We start from the raw sequence: 14,812 nt of genomic DNA on the forward strand, positions 1-14,812 counted from the left end.
CAGGTCGAGGCTGCAGTGGCCGGGAGCGGCCACTGCACTCCAGTCTGGGCGACAGAGTGAGACTCCAACTCAAAAAAAAAAAAACTGAGGGTGGTAAACTAGTGTGGTCTGCAGGCCAAATCCAACCAGTGGTCTGTTTCTGTACAATCCTCAAGCTAAGAATAGTTTTTACATTTTTAAAGGGTTGTAAAACAAAACAAAGAACAAGAATATGCAACAGAAAGTATATGGTCTATAAAGCCTAAAGTCAGATATTTACTATATGATTCTACATAAAAGTATGCCAGTCAGGTGCAGTGGCTCACCCCTGCAATCCCAGCACTTTGGGAGGCCAGTGAAGGGGGATTTCCTGATGCCAGGAGTTCAAGACAAGCCTGGGCAACATTATGAGACCCTGTCTTTATTAAAAGGAAAAAAAAAGCATGTCAATCTCTGTGCTAAATCATGAGAAAATACACATTACTTAAGCTTTAATGGAAATGAGAAAAATATGCAATATTTTATCACAACAAAAAAGCCTCGAACTTTGGGAGGCCGAGGCGGGAGGACTGCTTGAGCCCAGGAATTCAAGACCAGGCCGGGCAACATAGTGAAACTTCCTCTCTACAAAAAAATATAAAAAATTCGCTGAGGGTGGTGGTGTGAGCCTGTAGTCCCAGCTACTCAGGAGGCAGAGGCAGAAGGATCACCTTAGCCCGGGAGGTCGAGGCTGCGGTAAGTAGTAATCGGGTCACTGCACTCCAGCCTAGATGACAGTGGGGGAGACCCCTACTCAAAAAAGGAAACAAAGTCCTTGAATATTTTTATGTGGGTTATCTTTAAGAAAAGAAAGTCAGGATTTCTAATATTTAAACCAAATGGCCCCAACTTTAAGACATATATATACTCATTTAAAAATCATGCAAATGAAATCTAATTTAAGCAAGATTCCTATTTAGCAATGATAAATTTGTTTTTAGCATTCTATTACTGACAGTTTCTTTTACATTTTTAAAAACACTACTGAATACAAAAAATACATAACACAAATGTGTAAGTGAAAGAAAACAGAATAGCCTAATCAGGTTGTTTTATAATTATGTTAGTTTAAAATAAAGAAAAAGCACATACTTACTTATGGGCTCTGAATGTGTAGATAGGCTCTACATCAAGAGAAGTACTCCTAAATCAGAGAGAAGATGACTTTTATCACTCTAGGTTTCAGTAGTCAATAGCATAATTCAATATATGCCTTAAAATTGCCTTTAGAAAGACAAACACCATGGTAATATACTATTCTCAAATACAAGATACATAAGAAAGGTTACTTAACACCCATTACACTTTCATGGTGTCAAGAAACACGATCCTTGTTTAATAAGAATACCTTGTTACAGCACTTTTAGCATTACCATAATCTGACTAAAGGGGAAAACTGCTCCACTCAAGAGAAACAACATGGGCTTTGAGGGTTAAATTTCTGAATTCAATTTCCAGTTCTGTCATTAATTGGCTAACTTTAGGCAAGTTATTTATTCTTTCAGAATTCAGACTCCTCTGTTTAAAATAAAATAAAAAAACGGGGAAAACACCAAAAAACCACAGGACTAAATGAGATTATACAATTAAAAAAAAAAAAAACAGCCCAGGAAAAAACCACACACATAGTAGGCTTTCAACAAGTGGTACTTTAACTTTCTTTCCTTTCCATGAAAGTTATGCCTGTTGATATTGTAGTAATTGTCCAAGTCATCAGTTAATTCTTTACTCAGAATACCACTGTGGATACAGTATACTACCTAATACTACCCACTACTGGTCATGACTATTGATGAAAACTGAATTGAAAATCAAGTGCTTACAATTTTCTATATTGTATTGCAGTTATTTAAAGACATATGTTACCCTTCCTTAAGTCATTTCTAAGTTTTAAGTTCAAAGGTAAACAGACCACAATTTACACTTGAAGGTATTATTACTAATACCACCACCAAGACACTTGTTTCAGTATCTTTCTAAATTTTAGTCAAGAATATATGATGAGGCCAGGCATGGTGGCTCATGCCTGTAATCCCAGCAATTTGGGAGGTTGAAGTCAGAGGATCCCTTAAAGCCATGAATTTGAGATCAGCCTGGACAATAGTGAGTCCTCATCTCTATAAAAAATTAAGAAAATTAGCTGGGCGTGGAACCTGTAGCTCATAGATACCCAGGAGGCTGAAGTAGGAGGATTGCTTGAGTCCAGGAGTTTGAGGCTGCAGTGACCTATGACTGCAACACTGCGCTCCAGCCTGGACGATAGAGCAAAACACTGTCTTTGCACCCCCCCAAAATACTGAGATATTCATATCTCTAGCCTAATGTGATTGTGCTAGAAAACAAGCACAATGTGACCAAAGAAGTAGAAAGGCAAAAGGTATAATGTATGGAAATACTTTTTCTCTTTTGAGAACACCTGATCCATCGGAGGGTCCATTTGGTTTTAGCAAGGTAAGGTCAAGCTATCTGATGTAGAATGATAAATCGTCTACTTTCTGTCATCTACTCTATGTATGAATGCCACTGATCTCTTTTAAAATGGACAAAAGTAGTCACATATTTGTAACCTTTTCCATTTGATGTTCAGTTACTCCTATAATAACAAAAGTGCCTGACCCTGCAGAAGGGGCTTTGCTGGCAGATGCTGGTTGTGGATCGCATGGTCCAAGGAAGGAGAGGCGCTCCACTGAGGACCCACGCAAGTGACTCAGGTCTAACTATGTGATCAAAGGGTTGCTTTACACTAAGTCATGTCTGTCCATGATTAGATGGCAGTGAAGGGGCCAAGGCAAGCACTAGCAGTTAAGAGACAGTCACCTTCAGTCTAGACACAGTGGTGGATATTAAAAATACCCAAAGCTCAAGAATGAAAGAGAAGCCCAAAAAGAAGTCTGCCATCCCTCCCAATCAGCCTTTCCTCTCCTCCATCCCGTAAGTCCAAACCTAGTAAGGAGTAAGGCTGGGTGGGAGTGGAGGTTTGAAGATTTTAAACATGTCTTTACCATTTTATAAGAACAGCAGAAATCTTCAGTATAGATAAGGGGCTCCCCAAATATGACAGCCACCTAAAACCCTATTATGTGTAAGGCCTGTCATCACAAACCCTGGGAACCATCAGATAACACCATTTCTACCTAATCGTTATTTTTCCAACCTAACATTAGACTGTACGAAACAAAGAACACTTTAAATTATGTGTCATGGTGAAGAAGAAATACTTGGCAAATTTAATTAGCAAATAATAAACTATGTTTTTTTATGCTGAAAAACTTTTAATTAAAAAAATTATTCAAATAACGTGAAAGTAGAATATTCTCACTTTTTGGCTGGGGCTGTTTTCTGCAAATTCCACATTTTTAATGTGTGATCCTCTGATGCTGTTATCAAAACAGGCTCAATAGGGTGGAAAGCGAGAGCTCGGATGCCGTCAAAGTGACTTCTTAATGTAAACTTAGGGTTCCAGGTCTTCCTCAATGCATCTTTATTGTTTGCTATCTATCAAAGAAACAGAACAAAGATACCTTCACATTTAGTTCAGGATTGGGGGAAGTAACTTGCTTTGCAACATTAACACTTGCTGAATTGTCATTATACCATTACATTTTGCAATTTTCAAAACAATATAATTATAATTATAATTTTAGTTGGAGTCTCACTGTCGCCCAGGCTGGAGTGCAGTGGCACGCTGATGGCTACCTCAGCCTCAACCTGCTGGACTTAGGCAATCCTTCCGCCTCAGCCTTCTAAGTAGCTGGAACTACAGGTGTGCACTACCACACCCAACTTATTTTTTGATGTAATGTAGAGAGGAGGTCTCACCAAGTTGTTCAGGCTGGTCTTGAACCCCTGGGCTCAGGCAATCCTCTCACCTCGGCCTTCCAAAGAGTTGGGATTACAGGCTGAGCCACCACGCCCAGTTAAAACAATATAATTTTAAATGTAAATATCCAAACCAAGAGGCAAAAGTAACAATATGCCAAAAGTAGCATTCTCTGAAGATATATAAAAGGTGTAATAAGAAAATAGTAATTCAATATAAAAAGTGAATCAAATAATTCCAAGCGGATCTTCACTAGGAAGCTAAACAAGTCACGTAACTCAACATAAATCGTATTAGGAAATGTAATTTGGGGTAAGAGTTGAAAAAATAGGTTACATTTAAACCTGTTAACATTTTAAACATTTTAAAACATGAGCATACTTTTGAGAGTTTTAGTACTTTCTAATAGGAGCTAAATTTTCTTCATCAAACTGGAAACAAAAATGTTAAAAATGGGAGAGATGAAATAACACAAAAAATACATTCTATTGGTAAAACAAACACATCGTTACATTCTCTCTCCATGGTAACTCCATCTCAAAAATTGAAAAAATACACTATATTTTCATTTAAACTAACAGAAAAGGTAAAGCAGTAGTTGGTATCTAACTTTACACTGGCACCATGTGTGAACTCTACATACTCCAAGGCTATCAATCACGCTGGGTTTAAACAAGAGTGGCAAAAGTACAGTAATGTGCCTTATAACTGCATTTCGGTCAGCAACGGAACACATTGTGACACTGGTCCCATAAGATTATAATGGAGCTGAAAAATTCCTATTGTCTAGTGACATTATAGCTGCTGTGATGTCATAGCACAATGCAATACTCATGTGCACTTGGTGAAATTGGTATAAACAAACCTACTGCACTGCTAGTTGTATAAAAGTCTTGCACATAGCCGGGCTCGGTGGCTCATCCTGTAATCCCACGCCTTTGGGAGGCTGAGGCGAGTGGATTGCCTGAGCCCGCGGGTTCGAGACCCGCCTGGGCAGGCGAGACCTCATCTCTAAAATAAATCAAAAAAATTAGCTGGGCGTGGTATCGCATGCCTGTAATTCCGGTTACTTGGAAGGCTGAGGCGGACGGATCGCCGGAGCCCAGCAGGTCGAGGCTGCGGTGGCCGGGAGTGGCCACTGCACTCCAGTCTGGGCGACAGAGTGAGACTCCAACTCAAAAAAGAATAAAAAAAAAAAAAAGTCTTGCACATGCAGTTATGTAGAGTACACAATGCTGGATAGTGAAATAAGTGACTATGTGACTGGTTTTTGTACTTACTATGATTTTTGTTATTTTACAGTGTATTCCTTTTACTTATTAAAAAAAAAGTTAACTGTCAAATAGCCTCAGGCAGTTTCTTCAGGAGGTATTCCAGAAGAAGACATTGTTATCACGGAGATGACAGTTGCACAGGTGTTACTAGCCCTGAAGACCTTCCAGTGGGGCAACATGTGGAAGAGGATACAGTGATTCGAACCCTAGGCTACTGTGTGTGTGTTCATGTATTTTGTTTTGGACAAAAAAGTCAAAAGGTAAAAACAGAAACAAAAATATTTTTAAATAGCAAAAAGGTAACAGGATAAGTATATAAAGAAAAAATATTTTTGTACAGCTGTATGATATGATTGTTTGAAGCTAAACGTTACTACAAAAGAGTCAAAATGTTTTAAAAACTAAAAGTTTATAAAGTAAAGAAAATTACAGTAAGCTACAGTTAACTTACCATTGAAGAAAAAGTTTTTATGAATTACTGCAACCTAAGCATACAGCATTTATAAGTCTCCAGTAGTGTACCATAATGTCCTAGACCTTCACAGTCACTCACTACTCACTCCTTGGCTCACCCAGAGCAACCTCAAGGCTTGCAAGCTCCATTCGTGCTAAGTGCTCCATATGAGTGTACCATTTTTTATCTTTTATACTGTATTTTCATTGTAACCTTTCTATGTTTAGACATGTTTAGATATACAAATACCACTGGGCTACAACTGCCTACAGTATTCAGTACAGTAACATGCTGTACATGTTGTAGATAGCTTAGGAGCAATGGGCCATGCCATACAGCTTAGGTGTGCAGTAGGCACTACCACGTAGGTTTGTGTAAATACGCTTTTTAGGATGTTGGCATGATGACAGAATTGCCTAACAATGTATTTCTTAGAGCATATCTCTGCCATTAAGTGACACAAGACTGTATTGGTAAAAAGCTTGAGAAACATTTCCATATTTAAAATGACAAAAGTACAAAACTAACAATAGCTGTCAGAGGGGTTTCTTATGCACTATAAATGTATTACTGTATTGTATTTCATTGTCTTTTTTCTTTTATTGTTTTCTGCTGAAGTCGACTATCATTTCTGTTGTTGTTTTGAAAGGCAGTCTATAGTCTGATCTTTTTCTCTGACTAATATTATCTATGTCTTTGTTTTCAGTCAAAGTTTGGATTCCTTTATATTTAACTTTCTTACACTTAAATCTTGGCTGTAAAGTTCTCAGTCATTTCCTTCAAGTATTGTTTTTATACCTCTGTCTCTCCTCCTCTTGGAACTTAGTTATATTAAGTGTGTTAGACCTTCTTTCTGTAACCTGTTTCTTATTCCTTTTCTTTATTTTCTTAATGACCCATCTTTCAGTTCATAAATTTTCTCTTCAGTAATGTGTAATCTGTAGTTAAGCCCACTTATTAAGGTCTTTGGTCTGCTTTAAACAAAGGAATTTAAGAGAACCAGAAACTGAGAGAATAGGGCACAGCAGATCTTCACTAAAGAGAAATTTTTAAAGTATTCTTAGGGTAAAAGGAAAATGATCCCAGATGGATGGTCAGACATGCAGGAAATAATTTTTAAAAGTAAAATAATGTAAAAAACAAAATAAATAATGCTAACTGAATATAGAGTACACAAAACAATAATTTCTTGTAGGAGATAAATATATTTAGAAATATATAACAAGAATGACATAAACAGGGTGAGAGTTAAATAGAGTTAAAAATATGCTAAGGTCTTTGCATAGAAAATTTTGATAAAGGTGTGATAGTGTACATACATCTTTAGGGTAGCCAAAAGGGTGTATAAACTTCAAATAGTAGAGGAATAGAGGGTTGAACAATTTTTTAAAAATAGGCAAAAACAGGAGAAAAAGGAACGCAGAATAAGTAGGAAAAAAAATAGATGGTGGACTTAAATTAGGATACATCAGTTATTGATTTAAAAAGAAATGAACTAAATGCTCCCATTAAAGGACTGTCAAAGATGAGATGAAACAACAAAAATCAACTAAATATGTTTTCCAAAGATAAATGTTAAATCTAAGACTACGAAAACAATGGAACAGAAATGATTTTACAAAATCTGTATCAGCTCTGGGGAGAATGGAGTGCCAGGAGCCTATTTAGATTAGAAGGTGCTAGTAGAGCTCTGGGTGAGAGCATATAAATTTTGGCTGTTTTGGGAGATGGAACTCGAAAGACTTCCTAATGGACTCAACGCAAGGAGTAGGAGCTGTTGACCTGCAGGAAGAGGAGTGGGTGGTGAGCACCCCTCTTTGGAGTGCCTCTTTAAGCCATGGTTTGCTTCAGCATCCATCCTCCATCCCCTGTATAGTATACATGCTGCAGGGGCTTCACTGTATTCACCATTGGAAAAAAATGAACTACCAAAGTGAGAGGAATTTAATGAAATAAGCTATATAGATTACAAATACTTTTTCTATGAGACATAAGTAACTATTTTTCTGACAGATTACTTATTGTGAAGAGCAACTAACTATAAATGCACTTATAAAATAATTGTGTTGGAATTAAGTAAATGCATGCACAAAGATATGAAGATTTCAGTTTTGGTCCAAATCTCTGATGGGTCAGCCTTAACATCTGGAAAACACTGTACTCATCCATGCCTACAATAATTAAAATCACTTCTCAACAGAATATTGGTTAATGTCCTAAAGAAGCAAGACAAATGTTGCTATTTAAGTAGTCATGAATTTCAACTAATCACTGGTAACCTAAAACATAAAATAAAACCTGAGCTTGGTAATGGAAAAGGAAATTCTTTTCCCTATCTAAAACCAATAAACAAACTATACTGACTGATGGATTTAGGTAAAGCCAATAATAATGTCTAGGTTACGTGAAAAATGTTACCTTACTATATATTTATCTTTTCAAAGTTTGCAATGAAAACTCAATCAAGTTCTCTACTTGTGAAGACATTTTACTACTACCATCTTTTTCTACAAAAATCAGCTTTTAATTTTCAAAAACTGACTAAACACATCAAAAATAAAACTACTCACATCATAAGTTAGAGAATCTGCTTCATTGGCCACCGTAAGTCCTGCTAATTCTCCAAGTCCCAGTTCGCTTTCAAGGGCTTCATCTGCTCCCATGATGAATGACTTTCCAGAAGAAGGAGGAAATGTCAATGCTTCCACTGAAGGAAGAAGACAAAGAAAACATTAAAAACCTCTAAAGAGTCGGCCAGGTGTGGTGGCTCACACTTGTAATCCCAGCACGTTGGGAGTCTGAGGTGGGAGGATTGTTTGAGTCCAGGAGTTTGAGACCATCCTGAACAACAAAATGAGATCTCATTCCTACAAAAGCCAAAAAAATTAGCTGGGTGTGGTGGCATGTGCCTGTAGTCCCGGTTACTCTGGAGGCTGAGGCAGAAGGATCACCTGAGCCCAGAAGGTCGAGGCTGAGGTGAGCCATGATTGTGTCACTGCACTCCAGCCTGGGTGACAGACTGAAACCTTGACTCAAAAAATAAAAAAACCTTTAAAGAGTCAACATTTAGTTCCATCTGCTTGTATCAAATTTCTTATAATGGCATGTGTATATTTAGTTATTTTAAATGTTTTTAAATACAATAAAATTCATTAAGCAGAAAATCGTAAACCACTGACTGCTTTTCCCATATCTTAGCTAATAGCATCATCTAATTAGGAAAGTAAAACATGAAACAAATCTAATAATCCTATTCACTACATAGGAAAATAATATCACTAAAGAAAAGTAAATTTTTCTCATTTGATGTTTTATGCTAATTATCTCCAAAATCTCTATTAATTACTAAGCATATGTAACAAGTGTTTCTGAACAATGCTGGTCTTATTCAAAATAAAATTCACTTCACAACCTGGAAGAAAACAGAAAATTTCAAATAAAAATAGTTAAACTTGTAAAATGTGTCCATGTGAGGCAAAATTAATATGTGGTATGAGAAGTCAGAATTACCTCTGCAGGGCAGGGCAGGGTAGTGATGAGAAGGTAGCACAAGCACAACTTCTTTGTTTTTTCCTTGTATCAAAATAATTCTTTTTTTTTTATTTTAAAGATGTGGGGTACAATTCAGGGTTAGGTATGTAAGTGGTCACCATGCAGGTAAAGTTGGGTATCCCTAATTGATGTTATATACTCCCCTTCCCCACTTCCTGACAGTGTCCCACTACTCCCAATCCCTTTCTTATATTATGATGATAATTGTTCTGGGTCTGCTTATGAGTGAGTACATGTAGTACTCTTATCTTTGGTTCTGTGATATATTACCGAGTATTATAGACTCTAAATTCATCCATCTGTTCCACTTCTTGACCTAGTGGGGTGACATGAGTAGGGAACAATCCTATGTGATAACTGAATGAGCTGTACCCATGGTTTCAGCATTTTCTGTAGGTAGGCAGGTAGGTATTTCTATAGGTATTTCAAAGAAATATTTTTAAAGAGTCCATTTGAACACTTTCACTAGCTGCCAACTATGCTTCAAGATGTCAGTTTTACTTTGTGATAAATTGAATATCCTTATTGTATAACACTGAACATACCAATCCAATTTCTTCAACAGTCATCAGAGAAAAAACAGTTAAAAGCAAAATGCCAAATTAAAATAAAGATTTTATTCAATTTGGTCAATAACAAAAATTCACTCTTTATAGATAAAAACTATTCTGACAAAATCAAAGATGGTCTTTGAGTAGTTTTCTGGAGGTGGTACTTGACTAATGACAAACACTTGTGAGTCAATTAAATAAATTTAGTAGTTCAAGTTCTAGGTAATAAAGAGGCAAATTAGGCTGGGTGTAGTGGTTCACACCTGTAATCCCAGCACTTTGGGAGGCTGAGGTGGGAGGACTGTTAGAGCCCAGGAGTTTGAGACCAGCCTGGGCAACATAGTGAGACCTCATCTCTACAAAAAAATTAAAAAAAAATTACCCAGGCCTAGTGGCACGTGCCTGTAGTCCCAGCTACACAGAAGGTTGAGACAGAAGAATCACCTGAGCCCAGGAAGTTGTGGTGAGCCATGGTAGTGCCACTGCACTCTAGCCTGTGCAACAGAATGAGACTCTGACTCAAATAAATAAATAAATAGATTAACTTTTTCTTTTTAAATTTTATTTTCCTGATTAGGTTTATATTCAAACTTTTTCTTAAAATAAACAAGTCAATGCACATGTAGAAAACTGTATTTACAAGATGTTTTTTCAGCTTTATAGTCAATCATATCTGAGAATAAATGCTCATTGAATAAATGAAAAAATGGTTACTTGCTTTTAAAAATAGTAGTGGCAGAAACTCTACTTAAAATCCTTGTCAGAATAAAACAGAATATAAATTAAGACATGATAATATCAAACTAATATACAATAGAGCATCAATAATAAAAATGGGTTTTACCCAAAACATCGTATATCATTTGAGGGGTTCAAGCAACTCTAAACATTTACTAATGAAGACTGGGAATTGTTTAGATTAGAACAGTAATTTTTAGGTCATATTTTCAATCAAGTGACATATGTGAGACTATGAGGCTGGATCTTCAGTCAGGTGTTTTTTGTTTGGTTTGTTTTCATTTCTAACATTGTAAATACCTTTGTTCAGTGTGAAAGACTAAGATTCCTGAGACTGACCATACAAACTGTGAGCTAAATTTAACTCTAAAATGCACTGAAAATGGGCCGAGTAAAACCTGACAGCAAGGAAGGCAACAACTACTTCCTCACACCCCTGTGATGGCCAGTGGACTTGAGGGCTGAAGAGAGCACAGCGGACATTATTGGCATGTGTTCTCTACGGTGCCTCCACTGAGAATGAAAGGTCACATTTCTACCTGGTAACTAAACTTTATGGCCTCAATCAGCTTTTACAAAATTATTTAACTGTGCCTTTTCAGTGTAACACTGCCTTCTGAATTGTTAAAATAGAAATACAGAACACACCTGGGATATGGACTTTCTGAAAGAGGACTGCAGACCAAGAAGCATCAGTCAGGCAATCAAGTACACAATCTATGTCTTAAATGCATTTTCTACTTCTGAAAAACCAGCACTGAGGGGAGGAGTTAGGACCACTGGCGCAGGAAGTAAGTTAAACACTCAGTGCTTGAGTTTTAAGATTCTTAAATATTTTTCTAGCACAGATGCCTAACTTTCATATATCTGTCATTTGGTAAATAGTACACATCCTGCCTCTTTTATTAGAATTCTGCCTAATTTCTATATGACCCAAGATAAAATCTCTGATACACTTTTTTGAGTTATGAGGATAAGAGAAAAACTAACATTTCTCCTTATCTAGACCTGATTTTGGAATAAATGTGAGTGATTAAAAGTCTCATACCTAATGTCAACAGAATGAATCTCCTAATGAACAACATACCTACTGAGGACCATGACTTCACATCTGTAATTCAAAAGACAAGGGTCTACATCAAATAAGTTTACATCTGTCTGAATATTCAGAGTATAATGTGTTGATTCTTCATATGAGTAATACATTCAAAGTATAATATAATTAACTAACAAATAACTAACCATGTAATGGTCGAAAATTTCAGTAAAAAAGTATTTTATCAGTATTAAAATCAGTATCTCAAAGTCCTATTAGTTTATGTCTCTTTAAGATATAACTGAATTAACCCTCTGCACTCGGACACATCTCCCAGATCACCTAGCAGCATACTCTACTGCATTTTTTTACAAAAGTGAAAAACGAATCACTTCATATTAAACAGTATAGCCCAGGAACCAAATATTTTATTGTATTGATATTTGCCTTGTAATGAAATTTGGGACATTGAGGAATGTATTTATAATAAAAATATCTGAATTTTATATATTTATATATATATATATATATATATATATATATTTTTTTTTTTTTTTTTTTTTTTAATTGGAGTCTCACTCCATCATCCAGGCTGCAGAGCAATGGCAAGCTCACAGCCACCTCAGCATCGATCTGCTGGGCTCAGGAGATCCTTCCATCTCAGTCTTCCAAGTAGCCGAAACTACAGGCACATGCTACCACACCTGGCTAATTTTTTGATTTATTGTAGAGATAAGGTGTCACCAAGGTGCCCAGGCTACTTTTGAACCCGTGGGCTCAGGCAATCCCCTCACCTCGGCCTCCCAAAGTGCTGGGATTACAGGCTTGAGCCACCGTGCCCGGCCTTATATTTTTCTAATGTGTGGTACAGTATGAAAGTCACTGACATACATCGCATGTTCATTCATACATGTTATACAATAGTAATTTGTCTGATGTCTTCTACCTAGTGTTTTTCTATTCGAGCAGACAGCATAGTCTCACTTTCTTCCTCCCACAATAACGTGTAATTTAGTACCCAGTCTATTCTTTGAAGACATCGTGGAAGTATGTACTTCTGATTCCTAAAAAAATCACTTCTCAACTGACCAATCGTTTCTCAGTACATATTCCATCTCTTTATTTGTTTTTGTGTGCAATTTGAATGGAAAACTTCAAGGAAACATACATTTTTGAAAAATGTGTGTATGTATAAGTTTATCCTACATAATCACCGGCAATCTCTTTATGGCCCCTGAGAGGGGACATTCAAATGGTTTGCTAGATTTACAATGTCCCCCAAAGGGGCACATCTGAGTGCAAAGGGTTAAAAACAAACAAACAAAATACATATTATTATTCTGTGACTTTTTCTCAGGCTGTGTTGTTTGATAAATAATAATCTGAAGAGACATACAAACTGCAAATAATCATAGCATTTAAATTCAGGGTTAATTTTTTAAAAAATCTTTTTAAAGAGATTCTTTAATCAAGATTACTCTTATGTCATACTAGATTTTCAACTATTGCAAATATATTGTATTTATTTATTTATTTGTTTATTTGTTTATTGTTTTAAGAGATGGGTCTCACTCTGTCACCTTGTCTGGAGTACAGTGGTTATTTAACAGTCCGATTCCTGTGCACTATAGCCTTGAACTCCTGGGCTCAAGCAATTCCCCTGCCTCACCTTCCTGAGTAGCTGGGACTTTAAGTGTGCCATCACAACCAGCATTTTTTTGCTTGCTTTGTTTTATAGAGATGGGATTTTGCTAAGTTGCCCAGGCTGGTCTCAAACTCCTGACCTCAAGTGATCCTTCTGCCTTGGCCTCTCAAAGCGCTGAAATTACAGGCATGAGCCACCATGCCATACCTTAAATATATTTTTAAAAATCAATTTCCACATATAAACATTTTATACATTTACAAATAGATAAATCAGAACTTGTGTCTAAAAGAAAAAAGCAGTATTTATATACTAGAAGATTGAACTGTAAAAAACTAGAAACCTAAATATGCATAAAGGGACTAGTTTTATTTAAAGTCTAAAATATAATATACAATCTTAAAATTACAGTTATAAAGATTATTTGTATGATTTCATGTTAAATAAATAAAACAAAATACAATTATTCTACATGATGCAGAGTGATGCATATTTTTACCTAGGTATATTCTATACCTATATAAAAAGTATATGCATGTGGACAAGGACTGAAAGGGGACAAGGGAAAACTGCCGAATATGTGACTAAACTTTCAGGTGACTTTTTTCCCTTTTTCATTTCTCTATGATAAATTAGCTAAATAAAACATGTCTCAAAGTAAATACTTACTACCTATGTGCAGACTATTACTTTTCCCACTACTGGGATGGTATATACAGGACCAATCATATGGGTATTCGTGGAGCTAGGGAATATTTTAAGCCAGCATTTAGAGTTGGCTTTTAAGCAACTTTTTAAGCATCCTTTCCCAGGTCTTAAAGATTTAAGTAAGAACGCAAGAAAGCTTGCATTTGGAGAATACTACCTAGGTCAAACATTTACTGACTAAAATTCTCCCTAAGATAGGAGAGTCCTTCGTAACACTGAATTTAACGGCACATGTCCAAGTGCTTTTTGTGCCCAGAGCATCTCTAATACTTGCCTTCATCTGCCCTATTAATTTCATGTTCAGGAAGCCTGGAGCTGCTGGGTCTGGAAGGTGAACCCACAGATGGCTGCAATGAAGGAAGCTCATCAACATCTCTCAAGTTAGCAAGCATATCTTGTAGTTTTGACCTATTGGGCCCTAGCCAAAAAAGAAGGAGGGGAGGGAGACAAAAAAGAGGAAACAGAATTATCCAACTGCATCAAAATGGTATCATAAATCTTATTTCACAACTTTTGCCATTAAAAGTGCTGTACTAGATTAATAAGAAGTAATAGTTCTCAAATTATTTTGTAAGTTTATTATTACTTAAGAAGAATTATATTTTATATATATTTTAAATTAAGCTAATGGAATAACATCACCATTTACATGAAGAAGAATGTTTGTGTCCAATTTAGACCATTAAAAGTAAAAACATTCTATAATGAAACCACTGTATATCACTCTAAATGCAGCCAGATATCAGATTGTGAACCTACTGTTTATTTAATTAAACAATAGCATCCCTGTTCATTTGTTAAAGTTAAGTCGCATTCATTGCCTTACATCCTGAAGCTACGGTACCCGAGGTGAAGTCTCATGCCCTGCAGATTACTTACCTGAGCTTTGATTCTTCATTCTCCCACATCCCTGTTTTGACTGTTTTATATAGGATAGAGGCTGAAACAGATCTTCGGTAGTTTTTCCTGTTATAAGTTTAATTAAGAATGGGAAAATCTTACCCATAGTCCATTAT

At 36.2% G+C, this 14,812-nt stretch overlaps 1 protein-coding gene across 3 annotated transcripts in view; it reads right to left on the reverse strand.

Annotated features, from left to right (window-relative positions):
• STRN (striatin) overlaps window positions 1-14,812 on the reverse strand; it is a 69,507-nt gene that overhangs the window by 18,807 nt on the left and 35,888 nt on the right. For all 3 annotated transcript variants that reach the window (XM_021718102.1, XM_021718101.1, XM_008069131.1), the window contains 4 exons: window positions 14,071-14,214; window positions 8,137-8,273; window positions 3,338-3,513; window positions 1,115-1,162 (listed from right to left, as the gene is read on the reverse strand). In XM_021718102.1, coding sequence (XP_021573777.1) covers window positions 1,115-1,162; window positions 3,338-3,513; window positions 8,137-8,273; window positions 14,071-14,214 — 505 coding nt within the window. The remainder of the gene's footprint in view (window positions 1-1,114; window positions 1,163-3,337; window positions 3,514-8,136; window positions 8,274-14,070; window positions 14,215-14,812) is intronic.

This window comes from Carlito syrichta, unplaced genomic scaffold, assembly GCF_000164805.1.
Source record: "Carlito syrichta isolate Samal-C Ts95f unplaced genomic scaffold, Tarsius_syrichta-2.0.1 Scaffold311830, whole genome shotgun sequence".
Lineage (NCBI taxonomy): Eukaryota > Metazoa > Chordata > Mammalia > Primates > Tarsiidae > Carlito > Carlito syrichta.